Here is a 27,801-nt window from a genome sequence, read left to right as displayed (position 1 = left end):
CACAGCAAAGGGTGGCAGGGGACAGCTAGTGTAATGCAAATGTCTGGTTGCTCTTGACACGATAAATAAATAATTCAGCCAGTGAGTGGAGCCCCCGGTTTTATTTATTTATCGTGTCAGGGGCAGACCAAACAGTTGCATTAACAAAGAAACAAACAAACAAAATACAAAGTTTGCAAGCTTGGTAGTTGATTAAATGTCCTTTGACCAGTATCTGGCCACTTGGAGTGCCTCTGGTGTTGCTGCAAGGAGATCCTCCATGGTGCATGTGGCAGAGCTCAGGTTACATTGCAGCAGGTGGTCTGTAGTTTGCTGTTCTCCACACACACGTCATGGATTCCACTTTGTAGCCCCATTTCTTAAGGTTGGCTCTGCGTCTCGTGGTGCCAGCGCGCAGCCTGTTCAGCGCCTTCCAAGTCGCCCAGTTTTCTGTGTTGCCCAGGAGGGAGTCTCTCATTTGGTGTTAGCCATTGATTGAGGTTCTGGGTTTGAGCCTGCCACTTTTGGACTCTCGCTTGCTGAGGTGTTCCAGCGAGTGTGTGCCGTCACACACGTGCTTGTGTTTTGTTTGTTTGTTTGTTAAAAAAAATGCAATACAACTGTTTTGTTTGCCCCTGACACGATAAATAAAAAAAATGTGTGCCACTACAGTGACGTTACTGCGCACGCGCACGGCCCTCTCCCTCCTTCCTTTCCTTTGCTTCCTTCAGCCACAGCCAGTGAGCGGCGCAAGCGGACACACCCGGCCGGCCCAAACCACAACGTGATTGAGGCCTCGCTGGCGGAAATTCTCGAGCGCCGCCGGAAATTGCCGAGCCGGGGAACCGAGCTTGTTGTGGGTGTCTCTTGGGTGTGACGTCACGGCGCCAAGCCAGAGCGCGCAGGCGCATCACGTCGCAAAGCGAGGGAAACGAGTGGGCCGGCCGCTGGTGGCTGGGCGCCGCCATTCAAAGAGGCTTCGCCGGTGCTGAGGAAAAAGAGGCGCTTCTCCGGCCGCCGCCATGGTGGAGAAGGAGAAGGCAGAGGCTGGGCCCGGGGGCGCCATCAGCGAAGAGGAGGCGGCGCAGTATGACCGCCAGATCCGCCTCTGGGGCCTGGAAGCGCAGAAACGGTAACTCCCGAGGGGGGCGGGCCGAGGAGCAGGCCTCGAGGGGTGCTGGGGGTGCGGGGGCACGGAAGGGGAGGCCTGAGGGTCATGGAAACCATTCTGAAGGAAGGAACCAAGGGGAAGGCACGCCTGGTGGACACACAGACCCCCCAAAAGAGTGGAATCATAGAGAAGTATTGCTCGAGCTTCCTTATCTCACATTACAGACAGTCCCCGAGTTACAAACAGTACCCCTCAGAATCATAGAATCCTAGAGTTGGAAGAGACCTCATGGGCCATCCAGTCCAACCCCCTGCCAAGAAGCAGGAATGTTGCATTCAAATCACCCCTGACAGATGGCCATCCAGCCTCTGTTTAAAAGCTTCCAAAGAAGGAGCCTCCACCACACTCCGGGGCAGAGAGTTCCACTGCTGAACGGCTCTCACAGTCAGGAAGTTCTTCCTCGTGTTCAGATGGAATCTCCTCTCTTGTAGTTTGAAGCCATTGTTCCATTGTGTCCTAGTCTCCAAGGAAGCAGAAAACAAGCTTGCTCCCTCCTCCCTGTGGTTTCCTCTCACATATTTATACATGGCTATCATATCTCCTCTCAGCCTTCTCTTCTTCAGGCTAAACATGCCCAGCTCCTTAAGCCGCTCCTCATAGGGCTTGTTCTCCAGACCCTTGATCATTTTAGTCGCCCTCCTCTGGACACATTCCAGCTTGTCAATATCTCCCTTCAATTGTGGTGCCCAGAATTGGACACAATATTCCAGGTGTGATCTAACCAAAGCAGAATAGAGGGACATTCGCTCCTGGGGAGTCATTTTGGGGGGAAAGTGTCTCAACTGAATTCTTGTTTCCACAACAAGCTGAATTTCCAAAATCCAATGATCACAGGGCCAGAATGTGAAGTGAAATGTTCTAAACAGGACCACAGACAGCAAAACAACCCCCTTCCCTATGCTATCCAAAGCATGCATATCTATATAACTAAAAATATAATATATGTTTGTATTATTATTATGTTTGTGGGATTAATATAACTCAAAAACCACTGGGCGAATTGCTACCAAATTTGGACACAAGACACCTACTAACCCAAGGAATGACCATCACTCAAAAAAATATGATTTTGTCATTTGAGATTTATAGTTTACTTACAATCAAACAGCATTCTGAACTCCACCAATGATGAAAACCATCTATGTAAATAAAAATTCAATGTTTGTATGTGGGGTTGACATAACTAAAAAACCACTGTGTGTGTGTTTTTTTTTGGTCGTGTCAGGAGCGACTTGAGAAACACCAAGTCGCTTCTGGTGTGTGAGAATTGGCTGTCTGCAAGGACGTTGCCCAGGGGACGCCCAGATGATTTGATGTTTTTATCATCCTTGTGGGAGGCTTCTCTCGTGTCCCCGCATGAGGAGCTGGAGCTGATAGAGGGAGCTCATCCGCCTCTCCCCGAATTCGAACCTGCGACCTGTCGGTCTTCAGTCCTGCCAGCACAGGGGTTTAACCCACTGCACCACTGGGTGAATTGACACCAATTTTGGATGCAATACACCTATCAGGCCAACGAGTGACCATCACTCATAAAAAGACTACACTGAAAAACACAGCAGAAGGGACTTAAAAAGCCAAAAACCAAAAATACATTACAATGCATGCGCAAAGTCATATATACACACACACATACGCATATACACAAATATACACACAGACTGGGCCACAGCAGCACATGGCAGGGGATGTGCTTTTGATCTGTGGTGTTGGAGGAAAGTGCTGAGAGTGCCTTGGACAGCGAGAAGATCCAACCAGTCCATACTTCAGGAAATACAGCTCAACTGCTCATTGGGGGGAAGGATATTAGAGGCAAAGATGAAGTACTTTGGCCACATCATGAGAAGAAAGGAAAGCTTAGAAAAGACAATGATGGTGGGGAAAATGGGAGGAAAAAGGAAGAGGGGCCAACCAAGGGCAAGATGGATGGATGGTATCCTTGAAGTGACTGGCTTGACTCTGAAGGAGCTGGGGGAGGTGACGGCCGATGGGGAGCTCTGGCGTGGGATGGTCCATGAGGTCACAAAGAGTTGGAAGTGACTGAAGGAATGAACAACAAACAAAAATATATACACACACAAGCCGTTCCCTGCCATGCATTGCTGTGGCCGTTCTGAGAGCCGTTCAGCAGTGGAACTCTGCCCCGGAGTGTGGTGGAGGCTCCTTTGGAAGCTTTTAAACAGAGGCTGGATGGCCATCTATCGGGTGATTTGAATGCAATATTCCTGCCTCTTGGCAGGGGGTTGGATTGGATGGCCCATGAGGTCTCTTGCAACACTATGATTCTATGCAATCCTGGGATGTTCAGTTCAGGGCCAGAGAGCTTTTACCAGGCTGCATATCCCCGGATTCCCTAGGATGATTGCAGTGGCTGTTAAATGTGGAATCATAGCGGCATAATAATGTAGCATGTAAACTCGCCTTTCTCTTTCCCAGCAGTTATTGTTTTCCTTATTCCCAACCATCGGTTTCTTAATAATGAGAAGGGAGCTTATTGAGAGGAAACCATTTGGACTGGATGGAACCATCTTGCCAGAATTCTTAGATTACTTCTTCACAATCTTCGCTGCATATGGTGGTCCATCATAATTGATATTTTCTCTCCATAACTCTACCCCACAATCCCCACTGAGAATTGCTCTCACCAGCAGGGATTCACATGTTGAGGCAGTGTTGGGGACAACAGGAGAGAAACCCTATTATTCCAAGAGCATACAAGAAAAATGGCTTATAATTTGTCATAATTAAAATGGCTAATTATAAACTTTACTTATTGTGATGTATACACCAGCTGTCTCTGGTGAAAGAACATTCTAGTTCTTATTTATCATGGGGATTCGGGCAGCTGTAGTCTCAAAAAAAGTAACTTTTTCAAGCTTTGCTCAAGGCTCTCTCTAATAAAACATTTTTGGTAATAATACTAATTTAAATCTCTATAAACTAGGATAAAATAGAAAAGAAAATATGATTTTTTTTTTCATTGAAGCAATACTAAAATCTATAATCTAAATCTAGAAGTAGGCAATGAAGGGGCTAAAAATGCTATACATTCCAGGCCAGGGCTTAGATTACGATTATAGTAATGACAACAACAATAATAATTTTATTTCTTTCCCGCCTCTCCTCATGACTAGATATATTTTGCATATAAGAAATAGGAAACTATTTTCATCTTAAATCTCTTTGCCTTGTACCATGAATTGTGTTTGGAGCAAAGTTTTTAGCCTTATTGGTAGATAATGATGTGGCCTTCATAAATAAAGCCCTGGTGCCAAATTCTGGATTTATATCTATCTGTCTATCTTTGCTAAATGCAGTGTTTTTCAACCTTCCTAAAGCTGCAACCCCATCATACAGTTCCTCATGTTGTGGTGATCCCCAACCATAAAAGTATTTTCGTTGCTACTTCATAACTGTAATTTTGCTACTGTTATGAATTGTAATGTAAATATCTGTTATTTACATTACAATTCATTCACTGGACCAAATTTGGCACAGATACCGTATACAACCAAATTTGAATACTGTTGTGGTTGGTGAAGGAATGATTTTGTCATTTGGGAGTTGTAGTTGCAAAGATTTATAGTTCACCTACAATCAAAGAGCATTCTGAACTCCAGCAATGATGGAATTGTACCAAACTTGGCAGACAGAACTCCCATGACCAACAGAAAATACTGGATGATCTTTGGTGACCCCTCTGAAACCCACCTCGCGACCTACCCCCCCCCCCAGGGGTTACGACCCCCAGGTTGAGAAACACTGGCTTAGTAGATGGTACTTTTTTCATACCATATAAAAATGCCAGTCTTTGGTCAGCAGCTCAGTTCATGGTGCTAGATGCTAACATCTGCTGCTACTGCTTCTTCTTAGCCTCCGGGCATCTCGGGTGCTGCTGGTGGGCATGAAAGGCCTGGGAGCAGAAGTGGCCAAGAATCTCATCCTGGCAGGAGTCAAAGCGCTAACCATGCTTGACCATCAGCAGGTAAGCATTCTAGTCTTACTAAGCTTCCTTTACATAGGGGCTTCTTTTAGTTCTTTCCCACAGTGTGCTCTAATCCTGTAATGAGTTTTGCCAGGCTGGAGGCTTCTCTTGTCATGTGCATGGTATATCACAGCAGGCTTTCCCAAAAAGCAAAAAAACACTGGAAATATTTTTTATTCTCTTGAGCCGGGAGGGCTTCTCAAAAAAGGGAAGAAGTTAGCCAGTCTTAGTTTTTTATTATTTATTTCCTATACTTATACCCTGCCTTTCTCACCCCTTAAGTTTCGATAGTTTTCCTGTGGGTGAATTGAAAGAAAAACATAGTCAAACGTCTTATCCAAATACCGCCCCCAAATAGCAGGGCTGTCTGGTAGAAATGAGAACTCTCCAAAAGAAATAGCAGTTAGCAACTTAGTTAACTGTAGCATATAATATAATGTATAGTTTACTCAAGATTTTTCTGTATTGAAAGAGAAGTGACATGTTATTTAATACTCTGTTGTAAATTGGGTGCCCACATGTTTTTATGCAAATGTCTCATGGACTACCCTAGCAAAAAAAATGGGTCTATATTTTTTTCCAAATGAAACAGTTCAGTCAGACCTCCGGAAACCTTCAGTGGGGTCATCTGACCATTTCAAAGTGATTTCATATTTTGCAACTTGTTTTAGGCATAAAGTAATCTTTTTAGCAATTGTTGGGGTGGTAGTGCAGCCCACTGAGGTGTTTATGTGCGTACAAGAGAGAGAGAGAGAGAGAGAGAGAAAATCAAGATAGAGGCACACATCTCTCGTACTTTGGTGACTTTTCCTTTCTCTGCTTAGGCATGCTACAAAGTCTAAAAATAGATTACCAGATGGGAAATTGATGGCCAGGTACAACCAGACATTGTGAAAGTTGGGAGAGCAAAATGACTTAACATTGGCAACAGTTTAAGATGAGACAGCTGAGGAAGAAGAGTTGAGCTATATTTCACCTTGATGAGTGGGGAGAGTAGAAATCAGAATTAGTTTTTTGATCAGATGTGGCATGTGGGTTATTTTTTATCACCAGGTAATTTTTTTTCTTTTCCCTTTGTCTCTTCTGGTTACAAAGTTCAATAATTTCATGTTAGGTTTTGAAACATTAGTCTTTCCTGGTGCTGATTTTGAACCAGCTGGGATTGCTTCCTTGTCTCCATGATTTGGTCCTTTTTGAGTGGAAACTGTGGGAGAGCTATGAGTTTTCCGGGCTATATGGTTATGCTCCAGAATCATTCTCTCCTGACATTTTGCCCACATCTGTGGCAGGCATTCTCAGAGGTTGTGAGGTCTGTTGGAAACTAGGCAAGCGAGGTTTATATATCTGTGAAATGTTCATGGTGGGAGAAAGAACTCTTGTCTGCTTGAGGCAAGTGTGAATGTTGCGATTGACCACCTTGATTAGTATTTAATGTTCTTGCAGTTTCAAAGCCTGGCTGGTTGCTGCCCGGGAGAATACTTTATTGTGAGGTGTTCGCTGGCCCTGATTGATTTGTGTCTGGAATTCCTGCTTTTTGAGTGTTGCACGAAGAAAATCAGTGCTATGTTCATCAAAAGACAAAAGGGACCCTCTCACCTCTGCAAGAGTCTACCATATACCATAAAGCTATGGACAAATCTACATAGGGACCACCAAACACAGCATTGCCCAAACATGAATCAAGAAACATGAAAGGCATTGCAGACTAATTCAGCCTGAGAAGTCAGCCATAGGAGAGAACTTGATGAACCAACATGGATACAGCATATTATTTGAGAACACAGAAATGCTTGAGCACTCTAACAACTACCATGTCAGGCTACACAGAGTATCCATTGAAATTCATAAGCATGTGGACAATTTAAACAAAAAGGAAGAAACTATGAAAATGAACAAAATCCGGTTACCAGTATTAGAAAACTCTAAAATCAGGACAGGTAATAAAGAGTAACACTCAAAAACCAGAGGCATTCCAAACAAGAATCAACCAGGGCCAGCTAACACCTCCCAACAAAGGATTCCCCAGGCAGCAACCAGCCAGGCTTTGAAACTGCAAGGCCATTAAATACTAATCAAGGTGGCCAATTGCAACATTCACACCTGCCTCAAAGAGACAAGAGTTCTTTCTCCCACCCTGGACATTCCAGTTATCTAAACTTCACTTGCCTAGTTTCCACAGACGATAGATGTGGGTGAAATGTCAGGAGAGAATGCTTCTGGAACTCGGCCAAATAGCCTAGAAAACTCACAGCAACCCAGTGATTCCAGCCATGAAAACCTTTGACAACACAGATGTGGGAGATTTCTTGCCCCTTTGCTCCTCAGGTGATGCCAGAAGACACACAAGCACAGTTCCTGATCCCTACAGGCTCCTTGGGTAAAAACAGAGCAGAAGCCTCGCTGGCACGTGCCCGGGATCTGAACCCCATGGTGGATGTGCAAGCAGACTCTGAGAACATCGAACAAAAACCTGAAGAATTTTTCACCCGTTTCAATGTGGTGAGTTACAAAATAAATATAATAGAATAGATTTATTTGTCATTGCACTGTTTCACAATGAAATTACATGCCTTTCCTTGCATACATCACAAAATAACAACACCACCGCACAGCCCCCAATGCCACATCAGTGCAAAACTACAGAGTTCAGCTATCCTTCAATCGGTTTGTCCTTGTCTTTGTCACCCTGTACCATCTGGCAGATGGCAATGATTCAGAAAAGGAAATTGAGAGGGAGGGAAGACTCTACCAGCTGATGATAATGATGATGATGATGGGTGCCATGCCAAAAGATCTCAGCCCACAATAAACATTGACAAAAGCATGATCTGTCAACTGCAAAAGGCCACCTTATTTGGACCTACGTACCTCATTTGAAAATACATCACACAGTCCTAAACACTTGGGAAGTGTTTGACTTGTGATTTTGTGATACAAAATCCATCATATATATCTTGTTTGCTGTGTCATACTGTGTTTTTATGCCAGTATAATATAATAATTATTATTATTTATAAATAATTATTTATATCCCACTTTTCTCCCTCACGGGACCCAAAGCAGCTTACAGCATTAAAATCATGAAAACAACAATCCAAATGCATCGATAATAAGTATAAAACATCATAAAATAACAATTTACACTAACGATAATATACATTCACTTTCTTGTGGCATCATGTCAGATTATATGAGGGTTAAATGAAAAGTAATGCCTCCACCTTCGTAACTCCTCAACAGTTGACAGTACTGGTATGTGGCAGGTACTGGCTTGTTCAGTAGACTCTCCTCTACAGTTCCATTTTGACGGGAAGCCTTCGCATTGAACGGTTGTGTTGTTAAAGTGCAAAGTATGGAACCCTGCACAGACGGTCAGTCAATGCGACTTAAGCAATGTGTAGTCATTGAATTCTTGACAGCAGAAGGTGTCACCCCAAAGGAGATTCATCAGGGAATGCAAGCTATTTATGATGATTGTGTTGATGTGACTACTGTGCGTCGTTGTGCGAGTAACTTTAAAGATGTTGAGGTGGGAACATCTGACTTGTGTGACAAAGTTGGACGTCCTGTGACAGCAACCACCGAGTTTCACAAGCAAAGGGTTGATAGATTGATTCAGGACGATCGTTGTATCATTCAGAGAAAAATTTCAAACATAATCGGCATTTCACAAGAATGTGTGGGTCACGTTATTGCTTTGCTTGGCTATCAGAAGATCTGTGCACGATGGGTACCCAGGATGCTGACGCCTGAAATGAAAGCACACAGACTTGAAACTTCAGAAACTGGATCTCCCCACCGTACGGCATCTTCCATACAGTCCAGATTTAGCTCCGTCTTACTTCCATCTGTTCCTGATAATGAAAGAAGATCTTCGGGGACACCATTATGCTTCCGATGAAGACGTTGAGAGAACTTTGAGATGCTGGTTGCAGAAACAGTGTTGACTTCTTCCGTGATGGCTTCAGAAAACTTGTTCATCATTGGCAGAAATGTATCCAATTGTCTGGTGATTATGTGGAAAAGTGAATAGTGGTAGTTAAAGAGCACATTCCAAGGATTATTTGTGCGTTAGATTTATGAAAATATTCCCATCCAAACCCAAGTAATGAAGGTGGAGGCATTACTTTTCATTCAACCCTCGTATTGCACACACTCTGCACTGGTTTTCCTAGCCTTGCTAGGTTTTTCAGACATAAGAAGAATCCAGTGTGTCTCTGCTGAGTCTATGTTTCCATATTCCCTCTCCCATGCCTGTGGGCTGGCCTCTGCCTTTGCAACGTTATCCAATATATCCTAAGGGGCAATTAACTGTCTCTCCTGCTCTCTAACAGAAGATCTCCATTCTACTTACAGTGATTGTTGGGACAGATGTGTGTGTTTGTGTCAGAGTGATGTTTGCCTTACCCATGTGCCAAAACTTGACTCCTGCCTGTGGTTTTTGCTTTTTGCTTTTTCCAGGTCTGCTTGACGTGTTGCTCTAAGGAGGCCCTTGTGAAGGTTGAGCAGATCTGCCATAAGAACAATATCAAGTTCTTCACGGGCGATGTCTTTGGCTACCACGGCTACATGTTTGCCAACCTGGGAGAACACGAATTTGTGGAGTGAGTCTCTTTTTTATTTATTTATCGTGTCAGGAGCAGACCAAACAGTTGTGTTGCATTTTTTAACAAACAAACAAACAAACAAAACACAAAGTTTGCAAGCTTGGTAGTTGGTTAAATGTCCTTTGACCAGTAGCTGCCCACTTGGAGTGCCTCTGGTGTTGCTGCAAGAAGGTCCTCCATTGTGCATGTGGCAGGGCTCAGGTTGCATTGCAGCAGGTGGTCTGTAGTTTGCTCTTCTCCACACTCGCATGCCGTGGATTCCACTTTGTAGCCCCATTTCTTAAGTTTGGCTCTGCATCTTGTGCCAGAGCGCATCCTGTTCAGCGCCTTCCAAGTCGCCCAGTTTTCTGTGTGCCCAGGGGGGAGTCTCTCATTTGGTATCGGCCATTGATTGAGGTTCTGTGTTTGAGCCTGCCACTTTTGGACTCTTGCTTGCTGGGGTGTTTCAGCTAGTGTCTCTGTAGATCTTAGAAAACTATTTCTTGATTTAAGTTGCTGACGTGCTGACTGATACCCAAACAGGGGATGAGCTGGAGATGTCACTGCCTTGGTCCTTTCACTATTGGCTGCTACTTCCCGGCGGATGTCAGGTGGTGCAATATCGGCTAAACAGTGTAATTTCTCCAGTGCTGTAGGGCGCAGACACCCTGTGATAATGCAGCATGTCTCATTAAGTGCCACATCTACTGTTTTAGGTTGGTGAGATGTGTTCCACACTGGGCATGCATACTCAGCAGCAGAGTAGCATAGCAAAAGGGCAGATGTCTTCACTGTATCTGGTTGTGACCCCCAGGTTGTGCCAGTCCGCTTTCGTATGATATTATTTCTAGCGCCCACTTTTTGCTTGATATTCAGGCAGTGCTTCTTGTAGGTCAGAGCACGGTCCAGAGTGACTCCCAGGTATTTGGATGTGCTGCAATGCTCCAGTGGGATTCCTTCCCAGATAATCCTCAGAGCTTGGGATGCCTGTCTGTTCTTAAGGTGAAAAGCACATGTCTGTGTTTTAGATGGATTAGGGGTCACCTGGTTTTCCCTGTAATAGGCAGTAAGAGCACCTAGAACTTCGGATAGCTTCTGTTCAACCATCTCAAAGCTCCCTGCTTGAGCAGTAATGGCACGATCATCAGTATAGATGAAACTCTCTGTCCCTTCTGGCAGTGGTTGGTCATTTGTGTAAATGTTGAACATGGATGGAGCAAGCACACTCCCCTGGGGCAGGCCGTTCTTCTGTTTCCGCCATCTACTTCTCTGGCCCTTGAACTCAACAAAAAAGCTCCTGTTTTGTAGCAGGTTTCCTGTGAGGCGGGTGAGATGGTAGTTCTTTGTGATATTATACATGTTACTCAGGAGGAGGCGGTGGTTTACAGTATCATAAGCTGCTGACAGGTCTATGAAGACAACTCCTGTGATCTGCTGCCTTTCAAAGTCAACTTCTATGTGCTGAGTCAGATTCAGCACTTGCAATGTACAGCTTTTGCCTTTCCTGAAGCTAGCTTGCTGTGGGATCAGACATGGGTCTATTTTTTCCATAATTCTGTGCAAAATAAGTCTCTCCAGGACTTTGTAAAAAGGTGGTACAACAGGGAGATTGGTTTATAGCTTTTTGGATCATTACAGTCTTTGCCTGGCTTCAAGGTGGCTATGACTCTTGCTTTCCTCCAGATTTTGGGGATCTGACAGGATGCAGTGCAGTTGTTCATCAGTTCATCAGTGAGTCTCTGAGATTGGGGAACAAAGACATTCTTGGGTTGGGGTCAAGGCTGAGAGAGAAACGAGAATCTTTCAGATTTTCTCTCTGTGGAGCTTGACCACTGGAGGGAGCCAAAGAGCCATAGTTTCCATTTGCGTTGGCTAGGCTCGCCCACCCATGAGTGAAAGAAAAGCAGTCATTCCAAAAAGAGTCCATCATTCTTGGGGTAAGGAATGAATGAGAGGTGTCCCATCAATCTCTCTGCATACCATACAGGGAGAAGACTAAAGCAGTGAAAGCCAGCCAGGGAGCAGAAGATGGACCTGACTCAAAGAAGGCCAAGCTGGACTTGACAGAGACCACCCTGGTGAAAAAGGTACATGGGAGGGAAGGGGATGGAGGATGGAGTGGTCCTTTGGCAGTGAGCAAGGTGTTGCATTTTCCTCTAGACACCACCAGGCTGTGCCCCTGCTGCTTATCCTCTGTTATGCGTTTGCCACACAGCTGTGTGTGGTATACTGGTCTTCATCCAAGGAATGCCATGGAGCCGAGCCTTCCTTCTGCCTTCGGGCAAGTCTGCCCTTGTCTGTTGTAAACCATCCAGTGGAGAGCCATCTCTCGGATGTTTCTCATTCTTCATGTGCCCTGTAGACCCATCCATTTTCCCAGCGCTTCCCTTTCAGGGGAGGTTAGCTATAGCTGAAAAGTACTGTGCAGTACCTTTGCAAAGATGAGACGGAGCAACCCATTGTGTTCAGAGTTATAATTGGAACTCAGTGGGAGAACCATCCTAGGGCTGCTTGAAGATCTCACGGTGTCAGATCTCAGCCTCTTTTAAAACAACATCGAAAACTAGATTTGTTCTTCACAGAGATAACGGTGTCTTGAATGGTAACAAACATGCAATGATTTGTTGTCGAAAATTTTCATGGCCTTGCTGCGGGTTTTCTGGGCTGTATGGCCATGTTCCAGAAGCATTCTGGAGAAAACATCAGGAGATAATGCTTCTGGAACATGGCCATACAGCCTGGAAAACTCACAGCAAACCATGAAATGATTTGTTTGTCTGAAAAACATTGCTTTCAATTAGTGCTACACAGATCATATGCCAAAAACTGACCCTCTGTACCAGCATTTCTCAACCTGGGGGTCAGGACCCCTGGGGAGGGGGTCACCAGGGGGTGTTAGAGGGGTCACCAAGGACCTTCAGAAAACACAGTATTTTCTGTTGGTCACAGGGGTTCTGTTTGGGAAGTTTGGCTCAATTCTATCATTGGTGGGGTTCAGAATGCTCTTTGGTTGTAGGTGAACTATAAATCCCAGCAACCACAGCTCCCAAATGTCAATGTCTATTTTCCCCAAACTCCAGCAGTGTTCACCTTCGGGAGTATTGAGTATTTGTGTCAGATTTGGTCCAGATCCATCATTGTTTTAGTCCACATGTAGGTGAACTACAACCCCAAAACTCAAGGTCAATGCCCACCAAACTCTTCCAGTATTTTTGGTTGGTCACGGGAGTTCTGTGTGCCAAGTTTGGTTCAATTCCATCGTTGGTGGAGTTTGGAATGCTCTTTGATTGTACTTGAACTATAAATCCTAGCAACCACAACTTCCAAATGACAAAATCAATCCCCCCCAACCTCACCAGTATTCAAATTTGTTCCAATGAAATTTGTTCCTGCATATTAGATATTTACATTATGACTCACAACAGTAGCAAAATTATAGTTATGAAGTAGCAATGAAAATAATTTTATGCTTGGGGGTCGCCACAGCATGAGGAATTGTATCAAGGGGTCACGGCATTAGGAAGGTTGAGAAACACTGCTCTATACTTTGAATAGACAGAGTTACGGAGAAGAGTCTGGCCTGAAGTTCAAAAGAGTTAGAGGAAAACTGAGATCAGGAATTTAATCTCTGTTCTCATATCAACACTGAAAATAGTGTGGTATGTTATTAGAGGAAATGGAATATATCTGCATTGACCAACTGAATATGTGAACCAGTTATGTCCTATCTTTTTAAAACGGCTTTGTCTTATATAATTCTTTTTGCTGAAAGTTTTAGAGAAATGGTCCCTTAGCAACTGAGATTCAAAAGTCTATTCTCCCTAGTTGGATTTAGCTGTGAAGTAATTTAAATAATGTTTATGTCCTGTTTTGCTTTTTGGCCATGGATGTTGGTATGGAAGTTTTAACTTGGAGAAATTTCCAGTTCCCTTTGGAGACGGATGCCTCCATGGGAATGGGAGTACTGCTTGCTTTGTGTGTACTCATTGGTTCCTTTCCCAAAACTTTGGCCTTATCACAGGCTAATTGAGTGAATGACAATGGTCTTAGAATAAAACCAGGCCAAGTTTTCCTTCTATCTGACAAAAAAGCTCTGCTTGCTAAATTGTATCCCCAATTCCATGTGTTTAGTTATGAAAAGTGACCATGTTATAGGCTTCTACGAGGAAATAATTCATGGAGAATAATAATAATATAATAAAGCTTTATTTATATTCCGCTCTATCTCCCCGAAGAGACTTAAGGTAGATTCCAAACATAAAAGGCAAACATTCAATGCCCGAACACAACAACAATACATCCATACTAACAAAATTTAAACAACCCAACATATAAACACAAATTATGACTTAACAATTAAAATTAAATTAAAAAATGCAGCCTTTTATAACAGATATAAGACAAAACATCAAAAATCGAATGGAAACAATAATTTCTCAGATCCTTGGGGCAAATAGATCAATTATTGCTCAAGATATCTGTTGAGCTGGTGGGGTGAGCAGGGCACGGATACGGATGGCAAATATTAATCAGAGGTATAATGGTAGTAGTAACAACTACCGTATTTTCTGGCGTATAAAACTACGTTTTAGCCCAAGAAAATCATCTCAAAAGTCAGGGATTGTCTTATATGCAGGAGTAGTCTTATACGTCGGGAGTCTGCTTATAGAGCGATTGCTGTAACTACAAATTCCGGATTGGAGAATCTGTGGTTGCCGCATATGGTGGGGGGAGCTCAAAAATAGCAGTGACCGCGTCCCTGCCATATGCAGGGACTGTTTGAAAACATTAAGGGCAACGCTGTACAAGTACGGTAGAAGAAAATCCATTCATCAGGATTCGTGGGCTTAATGCAGTCCCAATGGTGAGGTGAAGGGGTGCCTCACCGGGAAGATGTAAGTGAAGGGCGGAGCAAGCTGCAGGCGTCCAGGGCACCTGTGATATGGAAAAAAGAGATAGAGTGGTTCTGGGCCAGAAAAACACACCTCTTTTACCTGTCTGGCCCGCCCTTGTATCCTTTTACCGTACCTCCTCCTCTGCCTCTCAGATCTCGCTCCTGAAGACTGCAATGAAGCGGTGCAGATGCGCATGTGTGAGATCTTAGAGGCAGAGAAGGAGGGACAGTAATAGGAGAATTACCATATTGAAATCAAATCTAATGCTTTTAAAGTTTTTATTTGGTGTGCGTTGGAAGAGGGGTAGTCTTATACGGCGAGTATATTCCAAACTATGCTTTAACTGGAAAAGTTAGGGGGGGGGGGGTCATCTTATACGCCCAGTTGTCTTATATGCCGGAAAATACAGTACTATTCCTCCTCCTCGTAAGCCAGTGAGCCAAGGTGTGTTTCTAATGTTACACAAAATGCCAGGGGTGGATTATTTTGTGTATGCGTGTTCAAAAGATTCCGTACTTCCTACCAGTTCTGGAGTGCACCCCTCCCTCCCCATATTGGTTTGGAGAAATTCCAGTTTGCTGCTATCTCCTTGGCCACTCACCCATCTTATCTATCCTTTTTCTGCCTTTTTTATGTTTCTCTTCCAGCGTGTGACTTTCTGCCTTCTGAAAGAGGCCCTATCTCTTAGCTGGAGCAGTGAGAAGGCCAAGGCCGCTGTGAAGCGCATCACAACAGATTACTTCCTCCTCCGAGGTAAGATACTCCGCTGAGGCTGCGTGAGCACATGCTTGGAAGTAGCCTCTCTGTTGAAATGTTGGGAACATCAGGGCTGTGTTGATAGCTAATCACGTGGCGGCCCTTTAAGATCACATGACTCCTGACCACCACAAACAATGGGGCTGTGTCCAGCTGGCAGACATGTGAGCGCCTTGTGCTCTGAGGAGCAGCAGGGTGGTCCAGGATGCGTACAGCTGAGACAAACCAAGGGGCTTTAGGGCACTGTTCCTGGAACAGTCCAGGCATTCATCTCTTAGGATGACAAGGACCCAGCTCTCTTCTATGAATATGGGGCGGGTGGGTGTGCCTATTCTTGGAGTGAAAAGGGTGGTGGGTTGTGCCTTGTTCTGTCTTGGGTTACATAGGGTTATGTTGGTTGGCTCTAAAGCAGCCGGTATGTTGTCCTTTACCCCTCACCAGAATCTGACTGTCTGAAGCAAAGTATCCTCATTTTTTCCATAGAGGTGAACCAGTAGAAATGATACAGATTGTCCAAATGGGTTCCAGAGATAGTGACACCCTTGCTTTTTTAAAAATGTAATTTTTATGCAACAAGAGCAAACAGACAAACCATCAAATATGTAAAACACTAGACAAACCATCCCCTCCATTAACAAAAACAAAACCATGCAAATACGTGTTCTTGGTGTAAAAGGTAATTACAACTAATACAACGTAATCTACAGCAATCATCTTCACTACGGCTGCCAAATTGTAAACATTTGCTGGATAATGGAGGAAGGCAGGAAGTTTCAGGAAAGCATCTATTTCTGTTTTATTGACTATTCTAAAGCCTTTGACGGTGTGGATCATAATAAATTGTGGCAAGTTCTTGGTGGTGTGGGCATACCAAATCAGCTCGTCCGTCTCCTGAGGGATCTGTATAATGACCAAGTAGCAACAGACCAGGGAACAACAGACTGGTTCAAGATTGGGAAAGGAGTATGGCAGGGGTGTATACGCTCACCCTACCTATTCAACTTGTATGCAAAACACATCGTGTGACGTGTGGGGCTTGACAAATTCAAGGCTGGAGTTAAAATTGCTGGACAAAATATTACCAACCTTAGATATGAAGATGATACCACTTTGATGTCTGAAAGCAAGGAGGAGCTTTAACCATGGTGAAAGAAGAAAGTGTACAAAGTGGCTTGTTGTTCATTCGTTCAGTCGTTTCTGACTCTTTGTGACCTCATGGACCAGCCCACGCCAGAACTCCCTGTCGGCCATCACCACCTCCAGCTCCTTCAAGGTCAATCCAGTCACTTCAAGGATGCCATCCATCCATCTTGCCCTTGGTCGGCTCCTCTTCCTTTTTCCTTCCATTTTCCCCAGCATCATTGTCTTCTCTAAGCTTTCCTTTCTTCTCATGATGTAGCCAAAGTACTTCATCTTGGCCTCTACTATCCTTCCCTCGTGGTCCAAGGCTTGTTCTTCTACAAGCTTTAAACTTCCAACCAGCCAAATAAATGCTGGTTTCATATCGATACAAAAAAGCTCCCAATTCAAACAGAAATTTCAGGCAAAGCTTTCAAGCAAAATTACATAACAGTCAACAAAATTGGCAGGATCCTATATTGTGCTGGCAGAGGATACATCTCTATCAGCACATTTACAAGAAGAGATGGTTGCTTCTTACTGTGTCCAGCTGATCACCTCGAGTGTTCAATAGCAAGGGTCTGCCAGGTAGCAGAATGGCAGCAAAAGTACACCTAGGATCATTCCTGGGCATATGGTTTGTCCATCCTTCTTATGGATCAAGAGCAGTTCGGATGGGTCTGGATGCACCACTGCAACCAATCAATAGCTGGGGACACAGAGCTACAGTTGGGATGCATTCCCAAGCCGTTATTATGCACAAGGGCAGTAGCCTGGCAGAAAAGAGTTACTTTGCAGAGTTACTGCTGCAAAGTTCAAAAACATACTGTATTGTGCTGTATATTGTGTTTTATATCAACTGGATATGTTACTGTTTATTCCATTTTATGTATTATACTGTATTGCACTTTATTGTATTATTAATGTTGTAAGCCACCTCAAGTCCCAGAGGAGTCAGGAAATAAATAAACATTATTATTATTACTAGCTGTACCCACCATGGGTTGTTGTGGCCAACCTTCCCTCCTTCTTTCTCTCCTTTCTTTCTGTCCTGCCTTCCTTCCCTTCCCTTTTCTATTTTCCTTCTCTCGTTCCCTCCTTCCTTCCCCTCCCTTTTTCTTTCTCTCCTTTCTTCCTTCTCTACTTATTCTTGGACTGTAACTCCCAGCAGTCCTCCTTATTGATCTATCTACCATCTATCTATCTATCTAACTATCTGGAGGATTGCTGGGAGTTGCAGTCCAGGAATAGGAAATTGGAAATACGCAATAATTGGGATGCTCTCAAAGAAATCCAAGGAGAAGCTAGCTTGCAGCTTGGAAGCAGTGCATTTGGAGCATCCTCCTCCCCTAAAGGGCCTGGTCTAGGGGATGCTGGGAGCTGTCATTTTTGCACATGCGCTGTATCATCATTTAGCATTTTTGAGGTTTTAAGTCCTTTCTGCTGTATTTTGGGAGGGTTTTTTGAGTGATGGTCACTTGTTGGTCTGTTAGGGGTACAGTGTCCAAATTTCGTCCAGTGGCTTTTGAGTTATGTTAATCCCACAAATGAACATTACATTTTTATTTATATAGCTTATTATTATTATTATTATTATTATTATTATTACATGCAGTTGTATCCCCCTCTGATTGTGCTTTTCCTGCATGGTCGGGGCTTGGACTGGATGGCACATGTGGTCTCTTTCAGTTCTATGATCCTGCATATCTACATAATTTATTTGTTTTTTTATGTATTTATTTATTTACTTACTATATTTATATACCACCTTTCTCAACCCTGGGGGGATTCAAGGTGGTTTACAACATACTAATGCCAAAAATTCAATGCCAACATCCATGTAAAAAAAATCATAACTAAACAATAACATATAACTAAGACTATGAATTAAAATTATTAAAACCATTAAACATATAACATAAATAACATTTATACATTAAGACAAGGCATTAAAATATCCTAGTATAAATATTAAAATTACATGATCCTTGTTATGAAGAAGTAAAAACATCTAGGCGGAGAGTGAGGCTCATAGAGTAGGCATTGTTGTTGTAAGCATAGTATATGTTTAGTGGTAGTCATTTGTTGTTTAATTGTTCAGTCGCTTCTGACTCTTCGTGACCTCCTGGACAAGTCCACGCCAGCTCCTTCAAGATCAAGCCAGTTACTTCAAGAATAACATCCATCTATCTTGCCCTTGGCCGGCCCCTCTTCCTTTTTCCTTCCTTTTACCCAGCATCACTATCTTCTCCAAGCTTTCCTATCTTATCATTATGTGGCTGAAGTACTCCATCTTCGCCTCTAATATCCTTCCCTCCAGTGAACAGTCAGCCATTATTTCCTGGAGGATGGACTGGTTTGATCTTCTTGTGGTCCAAGGCACTCTCAGAATTTTTCTCCAACACTACAGTTCAAAAGTGTCTTTCTTCCTTTGCTCAGCCTTCCTTATAGTTCAGCTCTTGCATCCACAGGTTACTATGGGGAATACCACTGCTTTAACTACGTGGATCTTCGTTGCCTGTGTGATCTCTACTCTTCACTATTTTATCAAGAATGGTCATTGTTCTCCTCCCAAGAAGTAAACGTCTTCTGATTTCCTGGCTGCAGTCTGTGTCTGCAGTGATCTTTGCACCTAGAAATAAAAGTCTGTCACTGCCTCCATGTTTTCTCCCTCTATTTGCCAGTTATCAATCAGTCTGGTTGCCACAATCTTGGGTTTTTTTATGTTTAACTGCAAGCCACCTTGCACTTTGATGGCCGAAAGCGAGGAGGAGCTGAGGAGCCTTCTAATCAAGGTAAAAGAAGAAAGTGCAAAAGCTGGGTTGCAGCTAAACATCACAAAAAACCCCAAGATTATGGCAACAAGAATGATTGACAACTGGGAAATAGAGGGAGAAAACGTGGAGGCAGTGACAGACTTTGTATTTCTAGGTGCAAAGATAACTGCAGACGCAGACTGCAGCCAGGAAATCAGGAGACGCTTACTTCTTGGGAGGAGAGCAATGACCAATCTCGATAAAATAGTGAAGAGTAGAGACATCACACTGGCAACAAAGATCCGCATAGTTGAAGCAATGGTATTTTCCGTAGTTACCTACGGATGTGAGAGCTGGAACTTAGGGAAGGCTGAGCAAAAGAAGATAGATGCTTTTGAACTGTGGTGTTGGAGGAAAGTTTTGAGAGTGCTCTGGAGAGCGAGAAGATCCAACCACTCCATACTCCTGGAAAGAAAGCCCGACTGCTCATTCGAGGGAAGGATAGTAGAGGCCAAGATGAAGTACTTGCCGACCAAGGGCAAGATGGATGGAGCTATCCTTGAAGTGACTGGCTTGTCCTTGAAGGAGCTGGAGGTGGCGACGGCCAACAGGGAGCTCTGACGTGGGCTGGTCCATGAGGTCATGATGAGTCGGAAGCGACTGAACGAATAAACAACAACAAAGAACAAGCCTTGCTGAAAAATAATCAACATCACTGTTGAAAATGAAACTTCAGTTTCACTCACCTTTTTAGATTGCTTCTAGTGTTAACTATCTTTGTCTGGATGTGGGGCCATAGCCAAACCATTCTCTGTTCCCTTGTAGTCCCCACCAGTGTTGTGGCTCAGTTTTATTCTGAGTCTGAACCTGAACCCTGTGGGTCTTGTGAGCCACCAGAGTTCCCTGATGAAGAGGATGATGGGATTCAGATTTCTGGGCCTGTTTCTGTGCCTGTCTCAGACAGTGCAACAGCAGAGACAACAAGTCAGTTCTCAAGGGAAAAGAATGCCAGTGAGCTAGATAACAGCCAGGTGGAGTTGTCTTCGCCTGCTCAGCCTTCCCACTGTGATTTGGTCCAGCTGGACCAAATAGATAAAGAGAACATTGAAGATAGTGAATTAATGAGCAGGCAAGAACGCTTAGATTGGAGGGTCAGGAGGAGTTCACGCTTAGCTAGTAAGAAAGAAGCCAAGTCGGCCAAACGTCATCGCAACGGCTTCATGTTCGCAAAGGGTATTTAGGTTTCTGGCTGACAAAGAGAAAGTGACAGTTCAACGTGGCTCTTTCCATGCAAGCTTCTATGGATTAACCTTGGCTTTAAGCAGCACGCTTTTGGGATTTTGGATCTTGTGTTTCACTGTTTTACCATGGACTCCTGTTTGGTCATTGCCTCAAGGATTATGCTTCATGTTTTTGCCTTTGGATCTTGAGAACTGTGTTTTTGCATTTAACCTTTGTCTTTGGAACTTTGCATTGCTTACTCTATGTTTTGACTTTGTTTTTCCTCAATAAACTACAAAATCTACAGCTCTGGTGTGGTGTTGTTTTGGGAGCAAGGTGAAGCCTACTCTGAGTTGCAACAACCAGCAACACAGTGGCCTTGAGATGGCAAGGATAGTGGTCCTTGCAGTAGAATTATGCTTGTGTCTGTCACTAGTAGGATTCTGGCCATAATGCAAATGGAAACTATCAACAACATTACAGGTTTGTGGGGCATTGGTGTGCATTGCTGCTACCTTTTTAAAAGTGCTTTCTTATCCTACACAATTATCTTCCAGTGCTCCTGAAATTCCGGTCAGAAAAGGGCCGAGATCCGTCCACTCAAAGCTGCACAGAGGACTCTGAGACTCTCCTACAGATGCGTAACGCAGTGCTGGCCTCACTCGATATTGAGAGCGATCTGCTCCCTGATGACTTTGTCAGGTGAGTAGCTGCCTCCATTTGGTTCTTCTTCCCTTAAGGCAGTGGTTCTCAACCTTCCAAATGCCGCAACCCCTTAATACAGTTTCTCATGTTGTTGTGACCCCCAACCATAACATTATTTTCATTGCTACTTCATTACTGTACGTTTGCTACTGTTACGAATTGTAGTGTAAATACCTGATATGCAGGATGTATTTTCCTTTACTGGACCAAATTTGGCACATATACCCAATGCATCCAGATTTGAATACTGGTAGGGTGGGGGGTGGTTTTGTCATTTGGGAGTTGTAGTTGCTGAGATTTATAGTCCACCTATAATCAAAGAGCATTCTGAACTCCTCCAGTGATGAAATTGAATCAAACTGGTACACAGAACTCCCAACAGAAAATACTGAAAGGATTTGGTGGGCATTGACCTTGAATTTTGGAGTTGTAGTTCACCGACATCCAGAGAGCACTGTGAACCCAAACAATGATGGATCTGGTCCAAACTTGGCACACAGACCCAAAATGGCCAACTGTGAATACTGGTGGAATTTGGGGAGGATTGACCATGATTTGGGAGTTGTAGTTCACCCACATCCTTATGCATTTTCTAGTGGGAGCATTAATAAAAACCATTAAAAAAACTGACTTATTTCTAATAAATAGTGTTACAAATTACACAAGCTGCTGCTTCTCCTCCTCCTGATGCTGCTGGGCTACTCACAGTCCCATGTCGCACAGCACTTTCCCCTCTGCCTGGAAGAGAGTCACCTGCATGAGCCTCCCTCCAGCCTCGTGAGCTCTCCCTCTCCCTTACCCACACCTACTCACCACGCTACCATGTCCTGGGCATGCCTGCTCTTCCCTCCTTGCTTGGAGTCTCAGAAACAGCCCCCCCCCCCCCTTTGGCTGAGAGGCCAGCTGAATGACTGGCCAATCACAGCTTTTGGTGGGAGGATTTGCCGTCTGTTTCCAAAAAGGAAAAGAAGGGCAAGCTGAGGGATCTTCAGCCTTCTCTGCTAAAGGGGTTCCTAAGACCATCAGAAATATGTGTTTTCTGATGGACTTTGGTGACCCCTACGAAACCCCCTTGTGACCCAATCCCCAGGATAAGAAATGCTGCCTTAAGCCGTATTTTCTGGAGCTGGAGGGCTTAGGTCCTGCAGTCCATGGAAACTGTTCATGTATCCAGCATACTTTGGTCGCAGTACCATTATAGCCAATTTGACTGGTGGCCTAACAGTAGCCTGCCTGAATTTTGGAGACTGTATCTAGACTGGGGTTTCTTCAACTTTTCCAGTCTGATAAGTTTTTACATGACCCTGGTTATATTGGCATATAAAATAGGTATAAAATCCAATATTTCTTTTTTAAAAATAAATTTTTATTTGGTATAAAGAAAAATATATAATTTCCAAGTAAAGTGGGAGAACACAGTATTTTGAAGAAAAGTAGGAAAACAAGATGACAGAAGTGTAAAAAAGAAAAAAACACACACATATATATATATTATTTTAAAGATAAAGATGAAAATAAAAATAATAATTTTGTGACTTCCTTCTAATCCTACACGGGTTCAACTTTATTGTCTATATGATCTTCCTAATCTTTTCTTGCTTGTCTACTCTTGTGTCCCATATTGATATATTATTATTATTATTATTATTATTATTATTAACCTTTATTTATACCCCGCTAACATCTTCCGAAGGACTCGGTGCGGCTTACAAGAAGCCAAGGCCCAACACATCAATAAAACAACAGCATAGCAATACAACAATAAATACTCATAAAGCAAAACAATAAACATTAAAAACAATAACAATAAACATTAGATAATAACACCACGACGCATATAAAACTGAGGCCGGGCCAAATGTAATGAATAAAGATTTAAAAATGCTGGAAATGACAGGTGAAATGGGTAGGTTTTTGGAGATAAGTGCGGTGTTCAGACAATCTTAAATCTCTAATAAAGTACATTTGGGACATGATGCTAGGAGATTCCTATTCTGGGAAGGCACACTGTAACAGCCACGTCTTCAAGCTCTTCTTAAAGACTGCCAATGTTGGGGCTTGTCTGATGTCCTTGGGGAGAGAGTTCCAGAGTCGGGGGGCCACCACAGAGAAGGCTCTGTCCCTCGTCCCCACCAATTGCGCTTGCGACGCCGGTGGGATCGTGAGCAGGGCCTCTCCAGATGATCGGAGAGATCGTGTGGGTTTGTATACGGAGATGCGGTCACGCAGGTAGGCAGGTCCCAAACCGTTTAGGGCTTTGTAGGTAAGCACCTGCACCTTGAATTGGGACCGGAAAATGAACGGCAGCCAATGGAGCTCCTAAAACAGGAGGATTGACCTCTCTCTGTAAGGAGCACCAGTTAACAACCTGGCCGTTGGACCAGTTGAAATTTCTGGGCCATTTTCAAGGGCAACCCCAAGTAGAGCACATATCCACAGTTAAATCTCACTGTGGAATTTAACAGAAAGAAAAAAAATCCAATATTTCTTGATAACAAATCAGCATTTGAAAAACAGTTTTAATTTTCCTTTTCATGAAGTACAGCTGAAGCCTCTTCTGCAGAGTAAACACTACACAACAGATTGGAGTAAATGTCTAAAACAGCCGCTAGTTGACATTCAGAAAACATTTCCTGTTGCCATATTTTTCGGGACCTCAAAATTGAGCCCATGTGGAGTCGGAACCCACAGTTTAGGAAGTTCTGGTCTACACTGCATTGTTCCTCTTCCACCCAGAGTTGCTTCAGGGGCAGCATTTGCGGACAAAAACTGGGTCTTTTTTGGAAGCGTGACTAAAGTGGCCCTGGCAGAAAAGCTGCCCCTTCTTCCTCCCTTTGGGGTCTGAGCTGGAGACAAACCAGTGTGTGTCTGCGCTGAGGTTTTTGCATGGCTAGCGAACGCCTTGCCCTGCTGAACTGCTCTCCTGCGTGTGCATGGTGTTCCGCTCCAAGAACCTGCTGCGGAGGCAGGGTCTGCTGGCAGGACCTCAGCATCACTCTAGGCTGCAATGCTTCAAAGCCTCGTGGTTGCCAGGTGACCTTGGTTTTACACAAGGTCTCAGGCAAAAGCTTGGCCTCTTTGCCCTTAGAGGTCTTTAGAGAGAGGCAATTTATTCCCCCTTCCTTCCAGAGGAAGGAGAAGGATAAGAAAGGTGGGCAGCAACAAGTTTGCTTGTGCCCATTTGGGGACTGGCCAGACTATGCAGACCCTTCCATCGGCATGTTGCTGCATGCCACTCAGAAGGGGCCTGGACAAGAATGGGGGGAGAGGAATGTGGGCCTGCCCTGAGGGGATGAGCGGCCAGGGGCTATGTTTAGCAAGGCTGTCTGGGGCATGCGGGGGCACCCTGCCCTGGCCGCAGCGGAGTGTCTGGAATGCCCGCTGCTTGGGTGCATCGAGCATAACATCGGACGGGATTATGTTGCCTGGGCTACAGTGGACCAAGGATGCGCTTGGCTCCGCTTCCCTGCTCAAGGTGCCTGGCCTGATGTGCTCTCCTTGTCTGAGGGTTTCACAAAGAGTGCCTTCAGGAAGTAATCTTCAAAAATCTAAAGCAGACATGGGCAAACTTTGGCCCTCCATGTGTTTTGAACTTCGACTCCCACAATTCTTAACAGCCAGTAAGCTGGCTGGGATTTCTGGGAGCTGAAGTTCAAAACACCTGGAGGGCTGAAGTTTGCCCATGCTTGATGTTAAGAATACGCAAACACCTTTTTCTCATCCTTGATCAAATTCAGCTGTGAAAAAAGGTCTGAAATGTTCTCACGTGGAAAAATGAAGTGAACAAACATTCCAGTGTGCCGCATCATCCCACTAATAAAATCTTCAATCTCTGCAAAGAGCAAAACAAATCCCAACTATTTTGGATTTTTCCCTCTCACCTTTCTGCAATATTTTGATCAAAAATAAATTTTACTGAAAAAATTCCTAAAATGGAAAAATAATCAAAACGCACTCCAATTCTCATAATCTCACTCAAATGAATTTTTTTAAAAAAAATATTTATTTTTATTTATTTTGTATCGAAAACATTGCATAAATTAGTATAAACCTGATAAAAATAGAAGGAGCACAGATTGCTAAATATATTTTGACCAAAAACGGGCAACAGCAATGGCATTGTCTGTAGCCTCCAACAATTCTTCCTCTGTGTATGACGCAGGGCATAGTGGATAAGCATACAGATGCAGAGTTGTCTGTTCGGCTCCACAGTCACATAAGGTGTGGAATTATTTTTTGAAATGTGAAATGTTTTTAAATGCTTAATGTGTATTCATTTTAATTTAAAGTAATTTTATCTTAATGTTATTGGAATTGTATGTGTTTTAAGGCACTGAATAATTGCCTATATGTAAGTCCCCTTCGAGGTAGATAATGGTGGGGTATAAATAAGGTAAATGAATAAATAAATGTGTAGTTCTCTACATGAAAGAACAAAGTAAACAAAGATTTATATCCCTAAATTGTCTGATGTCTGGTTATTGCTTTGTTGTTGTTTCTCTTAGTTTCTGCTTCTCAGAAATGGCTCCCGTCTGTGCTGTCGTTGGAGGCGTCCTTAGCCAGGAGGTGGTCAAGGTAAGAAGGAGGAGAGTTTTCCTTCCCTCGCCGTGTGTCCCTGGGTCGGTGCCCTGAATTGGAGGAGGGAGTTGATAGGAGAGTTATCTTTTGCAGATGGCGAGTTCCTCCAGAGTTTGATTCTTCCTCCTTGCCTCACCCATGCGCACCAGCACAGCTGCAAGCTGTATCTCATATCCCCTGCTAAGCTGAGCATTCCTAGCGAAGGGGGCGGGGGCCTCCCTCTGGAGAATTTAAATGCCTCTGCTGTGTCCTGGCTGGCAGTGGAGATGCGACGTGGCCCTTTTGCCTCTTGCACTCTTCACTCTGGGCTGAAGGACCTATAGGAAGTGGCCATATACTGAACCAGGTTCTTTGTCCATTGGCCCTGGATTTCCCCCATAGTGGTGTCTGTCCAAGCACTAACTAGGCCCACCTCTGCTTAGCTTCTGAAATCAAGGAATGGGACTTGTTTATGGAGTGATATCGTGCATCTTTATGTTGCCTCCTCTTTATCTCCTCTAGGCCCTCTCTCAGCGGGATCCTCCCCTCAACAATTTCTTCTTCTTCAATGGCATGAAGGGCAATGGGATCGTGGAGTGCCTAGCTCCTACTTGAATCTGGGCTGTGAGTGATAATCTCCATCCCAGAACCTTTGATCAGATTCTCCTCCCTCCATCTGCAGTGGGCACCTTTAGGCTAAGGGGAGCTGTGTGTGTATGTCTCTCTCTCTGTCTGTCTCTCACCACCTTGGGTGCCCTTTGTCTCAGTATTCAATAAAACCTTCTTTTACATGATATGGTTCCCTTGTCATTGGTGGTGGAGCAGATTTTACCATGAAATCCTGTTTGAAAATGTGGGCACAGGGAGTGTGATGACAGCGTTACTTCCTGCTGCTGCTGCTCAAAGTGCCATGGAAACAATATGGCTGGAAGACAGAACCGGGATAGCAAGATAGTGGGGATGAATGGCCATTATGATATCCTTGTGGGGCAGCTCTCCAGAATGGGTCTTGGGGACATTGCACTGTAGTGGCTCTGCTCCTAGAATCATAGAGTTGGAAGAGACTTCATGGGCCATCCAGTCCAACCTCTTTTTTGCATTTTTTGCATTCAAAGCACCCCAGCAGATAATAATATAATAATAAACCTTTATTTATACCCCACTACCATCTCCCGGAGCCCCCGGTGGCGCAGTGGGTTAAAGCACTGAGCTACTGAGCTTGTTGATCGAAAGGTCGCAGGTTCGATTCCGGGGAGCGGCGTGAGCTTCTGCTGTCAGCCCTAGCTTCTGCCAATCTAGCAGTTCGAAAACATGCAAATGTGAGAAGATCAATAGGTACTGCTCCGGCGGGAAGGTAACGGCGCTCCATGCAGTCATGCCGGCCACATGACCTTGGAGGTGTCTACGGACAACGCTGGCTCTTCGGCTTAGAAATGGAGATGAGCACCACACCCCAGAGTCAGACATGACTGGATTTAATGTCAGGGGACTACCTTTACCTTTACCTACCATCTCCCGGAGGACTCGGTGCGGCTTACAAGAGGCCGAGCCCACATGCATCAGTAAAAACAACAACAGTAACAATACAACAACAAATGAGCTCAAAACAAAGCAATAAACATTAACAACATACCACGACGCATTAAAATCTATGGCCATCCAGCCTCTTTTTAAAAGCTTCCAAAGAAGGAGCCTCCACCACACTCTGGGGCAGAGAGTTCCACTACTGAACGGCTCTCACAATCAGGAAGTTCTTCCTAATGTTCAAGTGGAATCTCCTTTCCTGTAGTTTGAAGCCATTGTTCCGCTTCCTAGTCTCCAAGGCAGCTGGAAACAAGTTCGCTCCCTCCTCCCTATGACTTCCTCTCACATATTTATCCATGGCTATCATGTCTCCTCTCAGCCTTCTCTTCTTCAGGCTAAACATGCCCAGCTCTTTAAGCCGCTCCTCATAGGGCTTGTTCTCCAGACCCTTGATCATTTGAGTTGCCCTCCTCTGGAAACTTTCCAGTTTGTCAATATCTCTCTTCGATTGTGGTGCCCAGAATTGGACACAATATCCCAGGTGTGGTCT

The 27,801-nt window shown here is 44.1% G+C and overlaps 1 protein-coding gene across 2 annotated transcripts; it reads left to right on the top strand.

The window, feature by feature from the left end:
• The first annotated feature begins 867 nt into the window (after nucleotides 1-867).
• On the top strand, nucleotides 868-26,521 carry LOC132780149 (SUMO-activating enzyme subunit 1). 2 transcript variants are annotated; one of them, XM_060783703.2, is made up of 9 exons: nucleotides 869-1,111; nucleotides 5,021-5,132; nucleotides 7,458-7,631; nucleotides 9,594-9,736; nucleotides 11,706-11,805; nucleotides 15,261-15,366; nucleotides 21,023-21,167; nucleotides 25,676-25,745; nucleotides 26,250-26,521. In XM_060783703.2, the coding sequence occupies exons 1-9, from the start codon at nucleotides 1,002-1,004 to the stop codon at nucleotides 26,340-26,342; spliced, it is 1,053 nt and encodes a 350-aa protein (XP_060639686.2). In that variant the 5' UTR covers nucleotides 869-1,001; the 3' UTR covers nucleotides 26,343-26,521. The 2 variants fall into 2 exon arrangements, with proteins under 2 accessions (XP_060639687.2, XP_060639686.2); XM_060783704.2 differs by lacking the exons at nucleotides 21,023-21,167; nucleotides 25,676-25,745 and having other exon boundaries at nucleotides 868-1,111.
• The last annotated feature ends 1,280 nt before the right edge of the window (nucleotides 26,522-27,801 follow it).

The sequence above is a fragment of the Anolis sagrei genome, chromosome Y, assembly GCF_037176765.1.
Source record: "Anolis sagrei isolate rAnoSag1 chromosome Y, rAnoSag1.mat, whole genome shotgun sequence".
NCBI lineage: Eukaryota > Metazoa > Chordata > Lepidosauria > Squamata > Dactyloidae > Anolis > Anolis sagrei.
This window is presented reverse-complemented; position numbering and strand designations above follow the sequence as displayed.